This window comes from Homarus americanus, unplaced genomic scaffold, assembly GCF_018991925.1.
Source record: "Homarus americanus isolate GMGI-L3 unplaced genomic scaffold, GMGI_Hamer_2.0 scaffold367, whole genome shotgun sequence".
In the NCBI taxonomy this organism is placed as follows: domain Eukaryota; kingdom Metazoa; phylum Arthropoda; class Malacostraca; order Decapoda; family Nephropidae; genus Homarus; species Homarus americanus.
In genome coordinates, this window is record NW_024743709.1 from 251,863 (window position 1) to 267,379 (window position 15,517).

Consider the following 15,517-nt stretch of genomic DNA (forward strand, 5'->3'; position numbering starts at 1 on the left):
GTATTCTTGGTCAATGTTTAAGAAATAGTACGAATCAATAAGTGGTAAAAATATATTGTTCCCTCCATCTGTTTTGGTTTAATTAAAGGGCGAGGATTGAGTTGCCACCAGAGGCTTACTCCAGCGGTATTAAGTGAGTATTGTTACTTTCTTTTCATCTGTACTTTTAATTTGTACTTTGGTAATGCTTTCATAGTTGTTATTGAGTGAACACGTTACATTAACTACTAATATGTGACAAAAGTGTTCCTTAAGTATCTGTGAGGTCTTGCAGGCGGCTATCTAAGGTTAACAAACAACTATGACGCAACACATGAGTCAGTGACCATCCTCGTGTAACACAACAACAATATAATGGAGCTTCTTTGCATACATTTATTTTATATTTTGTGGTCATCAGTCAGGGTACCCAAACAATGACTAACAGTAAAATGAATTAACTAAGGATAATTCAAGAGCGCCATTGAAGGTATATTGGTTGGTGTATATGAGGTGTAGTAGTGGAGACATTGTTAGGAATATTCTGGAACGGGGGCCCAGGTTAACACAAGAGCTCTAGGAAAAAATATGTATAGAAAGTAGCCTCTTTCTTAGGTAAAGGTCGAGCAGACAGTAAGCACCAGAAGGACTTTATGGAGTTGCACCAAATTTTCAGATGTTGTTTGGATGATACTAAGTAGGAAAATCAAAACGACAGAACCTGCTATAAACTGACCTAACCTCACTTAACCTCACAACATGTGCATTGTCATTTCGATTTCCTTACTATCATCCAAACAATATCTCCAAAGAACAACTGTGGAAAATGTGAACGGTTAATATTCGTTTAATGGCTGCGACAAAATTTTCATATTTCGTTATTCTAGGATTGTTAGGTTAGGTTTCAACAGTGATTTGGTAAGTTGAAATTGTTATGAGAATAGGTTTTTTGGTGCAAGTGAGTGAATTTTGTCAAAAAAGTAAAACACTAAATTTTAAGTTTATACAAAATTCACTCATCTGCTCAAATAATGAAGGTCGGATTTGAGTAAAACACGCCAAAATACACACACACAAAACTGTTCTCATAACAAAAAGGATCCACAGCCATGAAACAAATATTTACCACGTGAACAAAATACCTCTATATGAATGCATTCAGGTGCTTACCGTCTGTTCCACCTTTACCAAATTTTGTTTTGGCAATTTTCCTTAGTTTTTGTTTTGTACTTAAGAGTAAATGTGTTCTGGCACCCGAGGACACCATATCTGTACTTGATCTATTAACAAACTCAATAGATTTTTACCTAAAGCTGAGCGACAACACTCACTACCTTTCCACCACATAATAATGCTTGGAGGAGCACCATACGAGAAGGTGTCGATACTTTCGTATTAGCCCGACTGCAAACCGAGGCAGACGAGCGCCAACACCGGAAAGATGCTGCCACCGCCCCTCCCGCACTACATGTAGCCCTCCACATGTGAACAACTCTGCCGGTCCCGTATCGGCTTCTTTAGTCACCTCAAAACTCACCAATGAAGGTGACATCCCTAATAACTCATATCATTGTATCATAGCTGGATGGTCGTCATACTTGATTCCGAGTGACAGCAAAGTAGTAGTACAGGTGTATTAGTAAGATGATTGTGTGGAGTAAGGTGACAAGTGGTGGAAATTACAGGTATTAATAAAAAAATAAATGTCTAGTTGTCACTGTGGTACAGTACAATACAGTACAGCGCAGTACAGTACTTTGTATTGTTGTCACAGCTGACAGTACCAAGCAGCAGCTGTAAGAAGTTACCTGTATGAGCATCTCTACGTAGAGTTTGAAGTGTTTTCATAATTTTAATACTGTATAGGCATTCAAAGACCAACGTAACTATTTTTAGCTTTAGGTTCATACCTGCCAATGCCTGATAGTGTAAGCACTTTAGCTTCATCCCAAATAGACAAGCTGCCACTAAACTTCAGTCTTTATTTTAAAGTTTGTTTTGTTTTAGTATTTTTTTATGACTATTACATTGATTTAATGGGTTATTATTGTTTGAATGTCATAAAATAAAGGTAGAATTGGGCCTGAGGTCAACTGGCCAACCACTTCATGATTGAACATACAGAATAGTTACTTGGGAGATTTGCCAGATAGTGTTTCTGGGTGATGGACTGCCAGTTAAGAGAGGGTTAACCTGTAGTACAATGCTGTATTAGAAATTATAATGTTTTAGTGACTGTGTTCATCATTTGTTTCAGGTCTTTAGATAATAAAGATCAGCTACATTGTGGACAAGCTGTAAGGGTGACCACATCGTACAAACATGTTGAAGAAGCCCAAACTAATTGCTTTTGATCTTGGTGAGTAAATGTATCTGTCATAAGGGTTCATGCTTGAGTTAAAGTTATTTGTATATATTTAAAATGGCATATATTGTGAATAGGGTTAGCCTTCCATGAGCATGTACTGGGTCACTATTCTTCACCGTAAATGAATCCACATAAATGCATGAATTTTAACCCCTCAAAAATATTATGCGTATATAGTCTGATCCTCTACTGTTTGCATAAACATTTAATCATAAAAGCCTGAGCTGTACTTGAGTATAAATGGTCTATAAATTTATGACTTGTTGGGAATGAATTTCCCATACAATATTGTTCTTATGGGGTAAATACAATCCAACTCATGATGGTTCAACATACAATGTGATTTCAAGAATGAATTGAGCTCTGAATCCAAAGACTTGCTGCATTTCTGTACCCTCACTCAGTCTAATACTGTACTGTAGTATAGGCAGTCTCCGACCCTGAGTTACAAATGCCCGACTAACGAACACCCTAACTTACGAACGGATCCCAATACCTGTACATACAGTATATTCATCACAAAAATCTTTACAGACCTACAAGCATTTGCTGTTACTGACTAACAGTCAAGGAAATTGAAATTAAATTTTTTTTATTACTTTCCGTTGTTTAATAACACTTTATTTACAGTACAGTACAGGTATTTACATAATTTTTTATGAATGGGAAATTATTGTTGTTTTGTATGGGCAGGGTTGTGATTTTAGGTTAATCTAACCTAAACTACGGAATTACTGTAACACTCTTCTGACTTATGAACAAACTGGTAAAATATTGTGTACAAAGCTCTCTCTTATGGCTTCAGTGGAGTTGCAATAATTTGCGGGTACTCCACGTACCTCTATTACTGCCCCATTTTTTTTTATTTCATGGTCAAATAATCATAATTCATAGCCTAGTGTCAATTGCTGAAGTGTTTATTTGCATAAGAAACCATATAAGTTGTGGAAATTTCATTTCGTTGGTCTGATTCTACTTAGAAATAAATAAATTAATTATAATATAAATCTATAACATAAAAAATGAAAAGTTGAAAGTGAATTGTGTATGGGAGGCAGGGCAGTTGGGTGATGAACTGAGCTTTTCCTCCCTGTATTGTACTGTACTCTGCATTATTCCTGTTGCTTCTCAACAAATACCCTGCAAGTTGTCTTCATGCCAAAGCCCTGTGATGTTATAATGAAAATCACAATCTGTTTAAGAATTCTATACAGCTGTAGTGTACAGGTCAGGAGGACCAATTATAATGCTGGATTAGTGAATCAAAATGTTCTTGTTCCAGACTGTTAGACCAAGAAAAAGCCAGGTTGTATTACTGTATTGGACTTGTAATCTTTAATAACATTGCTCAAGTTTGTAAATGTTGTTGCGAGTTTTAAAAGATTTGCTAATGACATTTATAGTACATGTATAATATTTGTTTAAGCTTTTTACTTACAGTACTTTTTTTTTTTTTATAGACTACACCCTGTGGCCATTTTGGGTGGACACACATGTGGACCCACCATTTCGGAAGGCTAAGTAAGTACCGGGTAATTGTTTTAACGTTTGTTGTACTGTACTCAGTCATGTAGTTAGCGCTTCTTTAAAGAGTAAATTTTTATCAATACTAAAGTAATGTTGCTTAAATTATTTAATATTAAATGTGTATCATGCTCTTGTTGGTGGTCTGTACAGTATGTGTGATGTTAAGGTGACCTGTGATGCACCATGTTTGATGTCTTGTAAGGCTCGAGGCACTGATCGCACCCTCTTAGGGATAGAATATGTTGGTTGATGTAATTATGAAGTGATGGTACTGTACTGCACCACATGATGGTTGAAACTTTTAATTTTGCTATTACAGATAATGATAGAAATATGAATTCCCATTTTGTAACCTACAATACGAATGAGTAAATCTATAGCCTGAAACCCCTTGCTCAGACCTCTAACTTATGACTGTGAACTAAAATAAATTAAATATGTTAATTAAATCATCTTTTATTTTAATACTGGAAAGGATGGAGACTTGAGAGTTTTGCTGTTGAGTATAATTTGAGTCGCTCTTACCCTCTCTTTGGGTTGACACTGGCTGTAAATATAGTCCAACAGGATCAGTAGGTGTTTACATTCTAGTCACCTCTTATTTAGTTCTGACTTTTCATTCATAATTACAGTAAATGGTATTCCAGGAATGGGCAGGTGGTGGATGCCCAGTCTAGGAAGGTTAAATACTACAAGGAGGTACCAAGTGTACTGAAGCAGCTCCATAATGAAGGCTATGTCCTGGCAGTTGCATCACGCACTGGGGAAATTGATGGTGCAAATCAGCTCTTGAAACTCTTTGACTGGGAGAAATACTTCACCTACAAAGAAATCTATCCTGGGTCTAAGACTACACACTTTCAAAGGTAGGTATTAAATAATGTTTTATAACTTGATGCTATTCAGAGTGACTCGTATATAATTCTCTTAAGAGAACACGGATTTGAACTTAAGAATTCATAAGAGGTGGCTGGGGCATGATCTAAAAATTAACCGTCTATCTTGTGACAAACATTACTTACAAATGGAGATTAGATGTCACAGATATCTGGGCTTTAGGCCTGGAGTCAACCGTTAGACATCATACACAGTATTGGAGTTGTTATGCTTCCCTCTATATGAAGTATCAAAAGAGATTTTTAGAGGGAGTAATTTATTGTGCCAAGTCAGCAGACATGCAGTTAAGCCTTCATCTGGCACCACTAGTTGAGGATATGAAAGAGGGCAAAGGTATTGTGTTGGCCATGCTGCCACTTTATGGAGCTTAGGCTTATTCTTGAGTGTGCTGTAGCCACATTACCCTTAATGAAACCTATTTTTACAATATCCATAGAACTGGACAGTGGTTTTAATTTTTGTATTCCATTGGGCATATTGTATCACTCACAAATATCAGGCTTTCTAATTTCATGTAATATTTATATTTTCAGAATCAAAACAAAATCTGGAATTGACTTCAGTGAAATGCTCTTCTTTGATGATGAACACCGGAACAAAATTGACCTTAACACCATTGGTGTTTTAATGATATTGGTTGATGATGGTGTGACTCAAGAGTTGATAAGAAAAGGACTAGAAAATTTTTCTGAACAGTATGGCAGTAAATAAACTAAAAATAAGGTTACTTATTATGTTTTTAATTCATAGCAATTTGAAATTATATATAATTTTATGTTAATTATAATATTTTGTACTAGCACTTTTATTAGTCCTACAGAGTACACTGTAGCCCTCTTTAAAAGTAGCCTCAATCTGCTGTCAGTCCCTTACCTAATTTCCTTGTTGTGTGACAGCTGGTACAGGATTTCTTAGGCGATGTCCCTTTCCTGCACATCCCAGAGGTAAGAGCAACCTGGTAGAATTCCAACTTAGTATTTTGGTCCCTTAAATTTATCCTACTAATGTTTGTCATCTCTCCCCTTAAAATCACCCTTCATGACTGAGTGTGATAGTTGTAAACCCAGAGCTGCCGGAGGAATAAGATCTGTTGATAAACTGACTAACAGAAACACAGAACATTAATAGAGTTAAGTCTAACCTTTTCACTGTGTCAAAAGATTTTAAGGTTGGTTCCCAGTAAGTGTGACTTCTCCATCATAAAATGTTTGTTCATATGAATTTTTTAATTAATTTTCTAATAAGAAGTGACCATAAAGCTTCCAAACCTGACTCTTTTTTTTTTTACATTTATAAATACATGTAGTGAAAATTGCTTTTTATTATAATTAATGTGAACAATTTAATATTCTATAATTGTGGAGAAATTAAAGCATATTAACCAAAGTAACTCTATTAAGGCCAAATGTACCCAAACACATAATTCTGGCATTGTAAGAACATTATAGAATCAATCTAATTCATATTACTATACTGTACTGTATGCGTAAAATCTTGTCATATATACAGTATGCAACTCGGGTAAATAAAACACATAAAACAGTTTACTCACATTGTTGGCCTCATTCACTTCCCTCTCATAATGTTGAACATACAGGAATGGGAGAGGGGAAAATATACTGTACCTCGAGTGAAATGAAAGAAACTCCACTGCATGACGCTTGGAAACAAAGTGGTGCTATATTATTTTACCCTCCAAATGTTATCTTATTTCTGATTGAAAACAGGAGTATAGAGTCTTCAAAAGTCCAGCATGGGTGGTACCAGCTGACTGAGTGAGGGATTGTTTACAAGAAACATTTAACTCTCGAAATTGACAGATGACAGCACCTCCCCGGCTCCCACAGGCATATTGTGGTCCGGGTGGAGTTGTGGAACATCATTGGGTGTTTAACCCCTAACATGTGGCTAACATACGTATACACAGCCGTAGGGTGCTGCGGCCAACGTATATTTACGCTGTCCTATCCCGTCACGATTTTTAAAGGCCCATCACCATCCCGCATTCCCAATACAGTATAAAAAGCCAATACCTATAGTACTCCATCTTGGTGCCTAGAATGTGATGCAAGTTGGTAATTGCTTTGTGGAGTTCCACACACTGTAAAGTTTTAGCTTGTGCATGCGTGTTTGTGTGTGTTTCATCGCTTATTCTGTACTGTAAAGAAATTATCTATTTTTGTTACACATGAAGGTCTTGTGTGTGAGTTTGTCTGCCTGTCTGTGTATTTCATGGTGTGAGATGTGTGTAGTAGGTCTAGGAACACAGCTTATCTCAGGAGGTGAACACTCAGCTTTGTACGGAGTTGAAAAAATAATAATATTTCAATCTATGGTAGAGTATATTATTTTTACTAATATAGTATGTACTGTATTGTTGTACCATAAGTAGCTTAAATAATATGTAAAAGTTGTTCTAAATTATTTTACAATACTGCACTGTGGGCAATTATATGTGTTATTTCAAGAATAATACCCAGAAGAAATAATTTTTGTCCTTTTAAACAAAGCACTCATGCTTCCTTGACACTCTCAAACTCAGCCAACACCAGGTAATAATCAGGGCTCCCGCTGTATGTACCTAGTCCGTCACTAGGTGGAGTCTTCGTCAATCCCACTTGGGCACCTCATCCACACATGGTGCAACATATATATTGCCTCCCAGATGCCAAATAAGGTAAATAAACAACTTTTTTGTCATATTATATCATTCTGCTTGTTTTTGTTTTTGTTGTTGTGTGTTTTTGTACTATTTAATGTAAAAAAAGTTGTCTTAAAAAACCCGTACTATATTTTTTGCACATACCGCGTGGAGCAAAATTTCAAACGCCCGCTCGTGAGGGGTTAAATAATTTTTTGGGGTATTTGCTACAGATACGTGGATTATGCAGACGAGGGAAATTATTTATGTGGGCATAGATGCATATTCTGCAGCAAAAGGTTAATACAGTGTAAAGCATTTTATTTTGTCTCTCCATTTTAAAGAGAATCCTTTTATTATGTACTGTATACACACGGCCTAGATCCCATTTTCTGTACAATATTTGGTACCTTTTTACTTTTACTTTTTTTTTTTTTTACTTTTATCCTCTACATACTGTATATTGTACATAAATTTACTCGTTATCAACACCCTTGATAAATAGCTAAAGAGTTTGAAGAATAACACTGGGAAATGTGATATATAAAACTGTATACCCATTAATATCCGTTGAAGTATTGTTTTCATGGTCTTGAGAGCGGCCACATAATTTATTATTTCTACCACTTGTCTGGTCACTAACCTTTCGAGCGGTTGGTCTGTTCTTTGTTACGACCTTTATTGTCCACTGCTAGTACAGGACACTGGAGAAAACCTTCAATGTTTGATAGGGTCACTCTAGGTAACACCCTTCTCACATGGGCCAGAGATTGAACTCAAGACACAGGACAGGCACACTTGCTTGACCATATACAGTACAACAGAGAGACAATAATGGCTAGGTTACTCTTGTCCTTAAGAACACTGATATATAAGAAAATCCTTTACAACCTCCCACTGATAAGGATCATCAATTCCACAAGAAGACTGTAGTCCAACTAGACGTTTTAATTCTGCATCTGAAAGCAACGTAACTTCTATTAACTTTTGAAGATCACATGAAAATCTTTGTCTGATCTTTGAATACTGTATATTCGTATTGATATTTATGAATTTTATTGTCAGTGTGTAGAGGACCTTAGATAATGTACATTTTAGTGACTTTCCCTTTGTCTTTATATAGTAAGTAGAGGTCAAATTATTTGTAAAAGCGAATATTATGGAGGTAGTCCATTGATAATATGTTAAATACTGTATCAATTTCTATGCAACAAACTTAATTACAGTACCCCCAATACTGTAGTTGGAGACCTATGATGAACAGAGAAATTGTTAGGTAAAGTAGATAAATGTTGCTGGCCAGTGTGCTGTATGTTGGTGTATCATTAATGTGATTATGAAAATGGAAAAGTGATTTTGTTGAAATGAAATCGACACTTTTTATTATTATGAATTGCAATACAAAGATTGATTATGTAATTCATTATACAGCTACTCACTCGTGTTTTAATTGTGTCATTGCAGCTGATGAAGTGATAAGAAGGGTTACCAACCGTTTCCACCACTTGCCTAGTCGATGGGGCATGCATGCCCTCAGCTAAGTACTATACCACTCACAGCGAGGTGGCTACTCACACTTTGCTTGGGTTAAGGGAAAGACAGCCCCTACCTACAGCCATTACACCCCCACCTCTTAGCATTGCTTTTGTTTTTGCCACATTCACACCATTTAATTCCATTCCATGCTTCCATTTCTGGAAATTTTCCACTATCAGCACTAAGTTGTTAACATATAACAACTCCTAGGGTGGACCAGACCTTAATTATTGTAACAGTGCCTCGAGTACCACAATAAAGAGAAGGGGACTCAAGAAAAAACCTTGATGGACCCCCACTTTTATATAAAATTTCTCAATTTCTTCACTATTCACTGTCACAGAGGTTCTTGAGCATGAATACAATGCCATAACCACTCAAACAAGACACTCCTCAACCCAAAACTTTCTCATTGCCTACTGTACTGTACTACTTCACGTGGTATCCTGTCAAATGCCTTCTCAAAGTCCAAAATTACAAGATGCAACTTTCTCTCCTTAGATATTTCTCTTATATTTGTCTCACAATATATTTTGCCTCTGTAGTCCCCCTGCCAGGCATAAGCCCAAGCTGCATTTCATTAATGTCCACTCTCTCCCTTAAGAATTTCTCATTCACTCTTTCCACAAGTTTTATAATTTGGTCTTACAGTTTTAGACTTCTTCACTGTCCTCTTATAAGTACAGTATTTATGATTTCACTCTTCAGCCAGTCAGCTGGAGCAATATATTCCATCATATTTTCATTAATCAATTAAGCCACCTTTGTCACACCAGCATTGGCTGATTTTTTCAACATTTCTGCAACTTCCAGAACTACCGGTACCAGCAACCTTTCCAATTTTTATATTGTCAATTGCTTTCTTCATCCATTCTTTATAAATCTTTGAGCATTGAGGCGAGGAAGATTATTATTGTACCTAGAATGTTGGTTTTACATGAAATATGGAAATTATGTTCATAGGTGTCCCTGTACAGTATTATCACCATTCTTGGAACTTGCAAAATTCTCCCCAGGGGATACTGTACATCGATCAAGGTCAAAGGCTCACGGTGAAAAATATTGTATACATAATGTTGATCTATAAAAAACTTATACTGTATTACACAATATGAACGAATTTCGTAAAGGTAGTAACTAAATGAAATTACCAGACACTTTGAAAAGCCCTTATGAATGAGTTAAGATTTATTTGTTAGAAATGGCAATGAAACTGTAAACTATAGTATAAAATTGTATGAAATCAAACAAGGGTTCAATGTATTTACTTACAATAAAACAAGAGAACATTGCTTATGAACTGCATAACTTGTATGGTTAAAAATGAACACTTTAAGTTAATGAGACCCTAAAGTAAAGAGAGCAAGTGTGGTACCTGTTGCGTTGATGAGCCAGGACAAGTCACAGCCACACACAAGAGGGTTGTTTGTCACACTGATGGATCCTGTTGTATTCTTCAGCAGGTCAGCAAAGGCATCTCCTGGGAGTTCCTCGATTTCATTATTGGAAAGGTCAGTCACCACAGGCCCATTAATTCCTAAAAGAAGTGCAGAGTCTTATCAATACATCACAACAACTGGTTTAGAGACGGACAACAAAGGTTGGTCATAAAAGGAGTACGTTCAGAATGTAAAAAGGTTCTCAGTGGATCTGTCCTTGGACCCACCCTGTTTGTGATCTGCATTTTTAAAACCAATGAAAGTGTATTGAGCCACAATGTCAATTTTGGGGATGACATGAAGATATTTGGGAAGGTGGCAAGTCAAGATGATGTCACAACCATGTTCAAATGGTTGCAACATGGATAAATGCTTCACCATAAAATATGAGATTCTGCTTGTGTGATACTACAACCCTAATCACAACTACTGCAGCAGTGAAAAAAGTGAACTGAGATTTAGGAATTTATATCATACAGTACCTTCAAGTACAAAGATAACAAAATGCTCTTTCATCTTCACAGCATCTTGTGTATCCTCTTCTGGATTACTGCATACAGGCATGGAAACCTTACCTCCTGAAAGACCTATCACCTCTAGAAAAGGTGCAACACTGAGCAACTAAGATAATTCCAGAACTATATCATCTCGATTATCCAGGTAGACTGAGGGCCTTAGGACTAATAACTTCAAACAAGACATCTTAGAATGGATGTCATAGTAACATTCAAAATTGTGTAAGGGATGGAAATGGTAAACCCAGACCATTTTTTTTATATTACTCTTCACACAGGGTGGTAGACCTATGGAACAGTCCACCAGCTCAAGCTGTGGAAGCGAGAACAGTACCAGGTTTTAAAAAAGCCCTTAGTATGACTATCAAGAACACTGGAAGGGTTCTATCCAGGCCATTGGCCACCTTCCTTCAACATGGCCACCCCTTGTTTGGGTAGCCATTAGGTAAATAAGATTAATGGATAAATTAATAAAGGTAGAAACTACTGGATGTGGATGGCTTGATAAACAAAAGCTACAGAACCTTTAAGTCTAACCTTGGAATGCTCCATCTTCAACTGTGTGTATATTATTGAATTGAAGGCCAATATAGGTCAGGTTATTAGTACTGAAGGCCAAGGAAGATTTAGCCAAGGAAGATAAATTGGCATTTCGTATCTCTAAGGTCCTCAACGATGGAAGGAACCTGCAAAATATACGGTATTCGAAAATTGTTGTATGATTATGGGAAGTTATTACCAGTAAGTCACTAGAATGCTCCCCCAAATGTTACCTAACAACCATTTGACAACTGGTGTAAACATTTGCATCTTAAGGTTTGATCGCACTTTGCTACCACTCGATCTATGCTCCATTCATGGATGCAATTCACATCACTGACGACTAATTAGTTGAACCAAAATGGGACTAAACACTACAAGAGATCAACAATCCCCTATGTAACATATTACTTAACAGAGAACAACAGTGACTGAATATTTCTCATGATGCCTTCCTTACTGCAAACCCCTTTATCATTACACTATATTGTACCTATGGCTTAGTTATATGACTGTACAGAGGATTAAGGCTGTTTTACTGTTTTCTGTTAAAAAAAGGGGGTATCCCTATTTTCCATTGATACCCATGTTGCTATTTCATTTGTTTGTACTGTATTGTATTATACTTTCTATTATGAAATATTCTTGTATAATTATCCAATTCTTAAAGCACACATACTCACACACACACACACACACACACACACACACACACACACACACTCACTCACACACATCCCATATGTTAATCATCCTCATTACTAAACAGTGAAAAATAGTGCCACCAACTTGAAAGTATCTGCTTTAATGTCTTCTAGTCTGGTTCCTTGAAAGGTTATGGACTGTAGGTTAGGGGCAGCAGTGAAAATGTTGTCAGGCAGGGAGGTGAGGTGATACATGTCCAGGAGCACAGAATTCAGGGATTTGGACTCGAGGACGGGCAGGCTGCTGTACGGACCACTCTGTTGCAACACACGGCAGGATAAAGGTACGATTTGCAGTATTTGGTCTTTAGAATGGATGAAAAATATATCAGTGATAGCAAACAACTCAACATCTGCAAATGACTACAACAAATAATGTAACATGTCTCCTCCATTCAGTCCTTCAAGTTAGTAATGTTTGGCCTCTATTAAATCATGAAAATAGATTAAATATCCAAATGTATCTGTACTGGTGTCTAAGGACTGTCTTATGCCATCTGAGATGTTGTGTCCCAGGTAACTTGGCTTTAGTACAACAAAAAAGGGGAAAATAAAATAAAAAAAAATTGGGGGGGGGGGCAAATTCTGACCCCTGAAGAAATGAATAGACTCCAAAACTTATTGCTTCCTAAAACATCATTACAGTATTCTTAAAAAAAAAAAAAAAAATCTTAAACATGCTAGTCAATTTTGGAATAAACAGCTGCTCAATTATATTTAGCAATTTTCAGTAAGTTGTGAATCGAATTTACTTACCGTTACTTTTTTCACGTACCTGTACTGTATTAATGTATTGATTCTAATACCTGTACAGGTTATTGTTACACACACTCACACACACACACTTGTACTTCCAAGCAGTTACACTTACTATGCCAATTTCACTAAGGACTTTGAATTTGGACAGGTCTTGGATGGGCCAGTTGTAGTCCTCGTCGACATATTTCTCGGTGATATGGAACTCCTCGAGGCTGTCATAGAGGCTCTCCAGTGCGCCACTCTCCACGTCTGTCATGTTGTTGAAGATCAAGATGACCCACCTTGAAGGACAATTGAGGGATTATTAAGTAAGGTAGGCAAGGGTTTACAGTATACATAGAAATATATGTATGAAGGAAAGTGTATGGGTATACCAGGCACCTCTATTTACACCCAACCCTTAACACTCTGTCCAACCCACATTTGAAGCTTACAAATAGATTCAAGTTTTTGATGGAGTTTGTAACTTGTTCTATTCATCCACAACTCTATTTCCAAACCATGTTTATCTAATTCTTTCTTAAATCTAAATTTCTCTTAACTTATTAGTTTAAATACCTTAGTTGTATCACCTTCCATTTATACCATTTGATCATATCATCCCTCAATATGTTTCTTATTCCTGGGATTAACTTTTTTTTGTCCCTTTCTGAATATTTTCTAGGGAATTAATATCCACTCTATAGTAAGGTGACCAATACTGAGCCGCATAATCCAAGTGTAGTCTCTCAAACACTAGATTTTTTATTTTTTTTACTCTGGTCCTCTTTGCCTCTGATCAGCTCATTAGCCGCTTGGGCAGTTGGTCACGTCTCTGTTACGCACTGTTGGCACTTACTGGGCATGCACCGGTTTCTCAATGTATCTGTACATGCTCCAGTGTTGATCAAGTCTGGTCTTGAAAGACCTTACACTCGGTGCCGTCACAACACTCTCTGGCAGATTGTTCATATAGTATACAATTCTCACTCCAAAAAAGTTTGCCTTCGCAGTTTTCTGGACTTGTGGGTTTTCAACCTCGAGCTGTGACTAGTAGTAAAATAACACTACTGCTCTTGTTACTGATGCTTTTAGATATTAACCATTGTACAGTACAGTACTGTGTTAGTTTTATTTCATACTTAGAGTAATTGCATTGCTGTCTAGGTTTAAGATCCCTGCTTATCATTTAACCTAAATTTTGCTCACAATTTGATTTCTCTGTATACTGTACAGTACAGCACAGTACTGTATTTTATCTATTTCTTATGGGGAAAATTGATCCGCTTAACGTTGTTTCGTATAACGTCACGTTTTTAGGAACGTAACCCCGACGTTAAGCGAGGACTTACTGTACTCCCATTTCGCATGAAATGGTTCATATTACCAGTACTGTATATCAGTACTGTACATACCTGTATCAACTTATTTCACCTGACGATGAAGCCTTTGCCTGCTCTAGGCGCACTTTTAGAATATTATTCTGTCTAACACCTGATAATTACACTGTACTGTGTATTAAGCTAGTTATGGAATGTCGGGTAATCCCATGTACTAGCCACCTTGTACAGTACAGTACTGTACTAGCCAGTGATCCCTCCAGCTGGTACCTTGTAACTCTTGTAGTTTCCTTGTAGTTGTTTCACAGTACTGTACTGTCAATATATTGACAGATGCTGCTACAGTACTGTATTCAGCAGAAGGAAGTACTGGCACTGAAAGAGTTAAAATCTCTAATGCTAACCTAAACTAACAACATAACATAAATCTAATCTATCTTAATCCCTCCAGTTAGAATTAGAGTGTTTAATCATTAAGTTAAATAAACTGGAATGTCTAATCTAAAGATGATGGCAATTTTCATCTTAACACACAAATAAAATTCTACCTTTGTACAGCATTAAAAAGTTAACATACTTGAAATACACACTCCGGAATATACCCTTCTTAAGAACAGGTATTTTAGAGTCTTCCAGTTGAAACAGGTTAAATTTGTTAAATGGGAAATTTGCGGAGAACACCTTGTCCAGCTGATCTATGCTGTCCAGCTGACTGCAGGTGAGGTTAAGGGTGCCAGAGACTGGATCATAATCACACCTGCATGGATCGATTTCATTTTCGTCTGGACAAGGGAAGGCAAGAGCTCTCACTTCTGTAAGGATAAGTAAAAAATGCATTAGTGTGGGCTGAACAATTAATTATTTCAGTCAGGATTAGTTTCACAAAGTTGCAGATGCAGTGGAAATAAAGTAATGGCTGAATTAATTGAGAAATTTTCCCCTTTCTGATACATCAGCGCTATAAACTGTCTGTCCTGTGACACCATATGTAATGCAATAAGGTTCACTGTGGGACACCTACCTTACCAAGGGGATGAAATGATTGTTGACACTGATATTCAATGGCTTCCAAAATACTCTTCTAACAAACTTTCCACACTAAAACTCATGATAAATTAACACTGAAGAACACTTTTGTATTATATAGACTTCTCATTATCAATGAATACACATACAGTTTTCAGCGGTTGAAGAAAACAATGACAGGAGACACCAGCAACGACTACAGTAATTTACAGTAAGAGCAATACTAGTTTGATATCTATCCTGCCATGGTAAAGATTCATGGGCAGG

The 15,517-nt window shown here is 36.7% G+C and overlaps 2 protein-coding genes across 11 annotated transcripts in view; one reads left to right on the forward strand and one right to left on the reverse strand.

Annotated features, from left to right (window-relative positions):
• Nucleotides 1-28: 28 nt before the first annotated feature.
• Nucleotides 29-9,789, forward strand: LOC121877231 (magnesium-dependent phosphatase 1-like). Of its 10 annotated transcripts, XM_042382853.1 has the most exons (6): nucleotides 29-133; nucleotides 2,237-2,338; nucleotides 3,808-3,868; nucleotides 4,507-4,740; nucleotides 5,305-5,494; nucleotides 8,877-9,789. In XM_042382853.1, exons 2-5 carry the CDS (start codon nucleotides 2,302-2,304, stop codon nucleotides 5,480-5,482), a joined length of 510 nt encoding a protein of 169 aa, XP_042238787.1. In that variant the 5' UTR covers nucleotides 29-133; nucleotides 2,237-2,301; the 3' UTR covers nucleotides 5,483-5,494; nucleotides 8,877-9,789. The 10 variants fall into 10 exon arrangements, with proteins under 10 accessions (XP_042238787.1, XP_042238796.1, XP_042238793.1 ...); XM_042382862.1 differs by lacking the exon at nucleotides 8,877-9,789 and having other exon boundaries at nucleotides 33-133; nucleotides 4,522-4,740; nucleotides 5,305-6,324; XM_042382859.1 differs by lacking the exons at nucleotides 29-133; nucleotides 8,877-9,789 and adding an exon at nucleotides 263-287 and having other exon boundaries at nucleotides 5,305-6,324.
• The window catches only part of LOC121877230 (leucine-rich repeat-containing G-protein coupled receptor 4-like), a 22,039-nt gene continuing 14,252 nt past the window's right edge, over nucleotides 7,731-15,517 (reverse strand). Inside the window, exons 9-14 of the mRNA XM_042382852.1 lie at nucleotides 14,802-15,036; nucleotides 13,018-13,186; nucleotides 12,232-12,404; nucleotides 11,440-11,588; nucleotides 10,324-10,485; nucleotides 7,731-8,371 (exon numbers count right to left, since the gene is read on the reverse strand). Of these exons, the coding sequence (XP_042238786.1) occupies nucleotides 8,268-8,371; nucleotides 10,324-10,485; nucleotides 11,440-11,588; nucleotides 12,232-12,404; nucleotides 13,018-13,186; nucleotides 14,802-15,036 (992 nt within the window). The 3' untranslated portion in view covers nucleotides 7,731-8,267. The remainder of the gene's footprint in view (nucleotides 8,372-10,323; nucleotides 10,486-11,439; nucleotides 11,589-12,231; nucleotides 12,405-13,017; nucleotides 13,187-14,801; nucleotides 15,037-15,517) is intronic.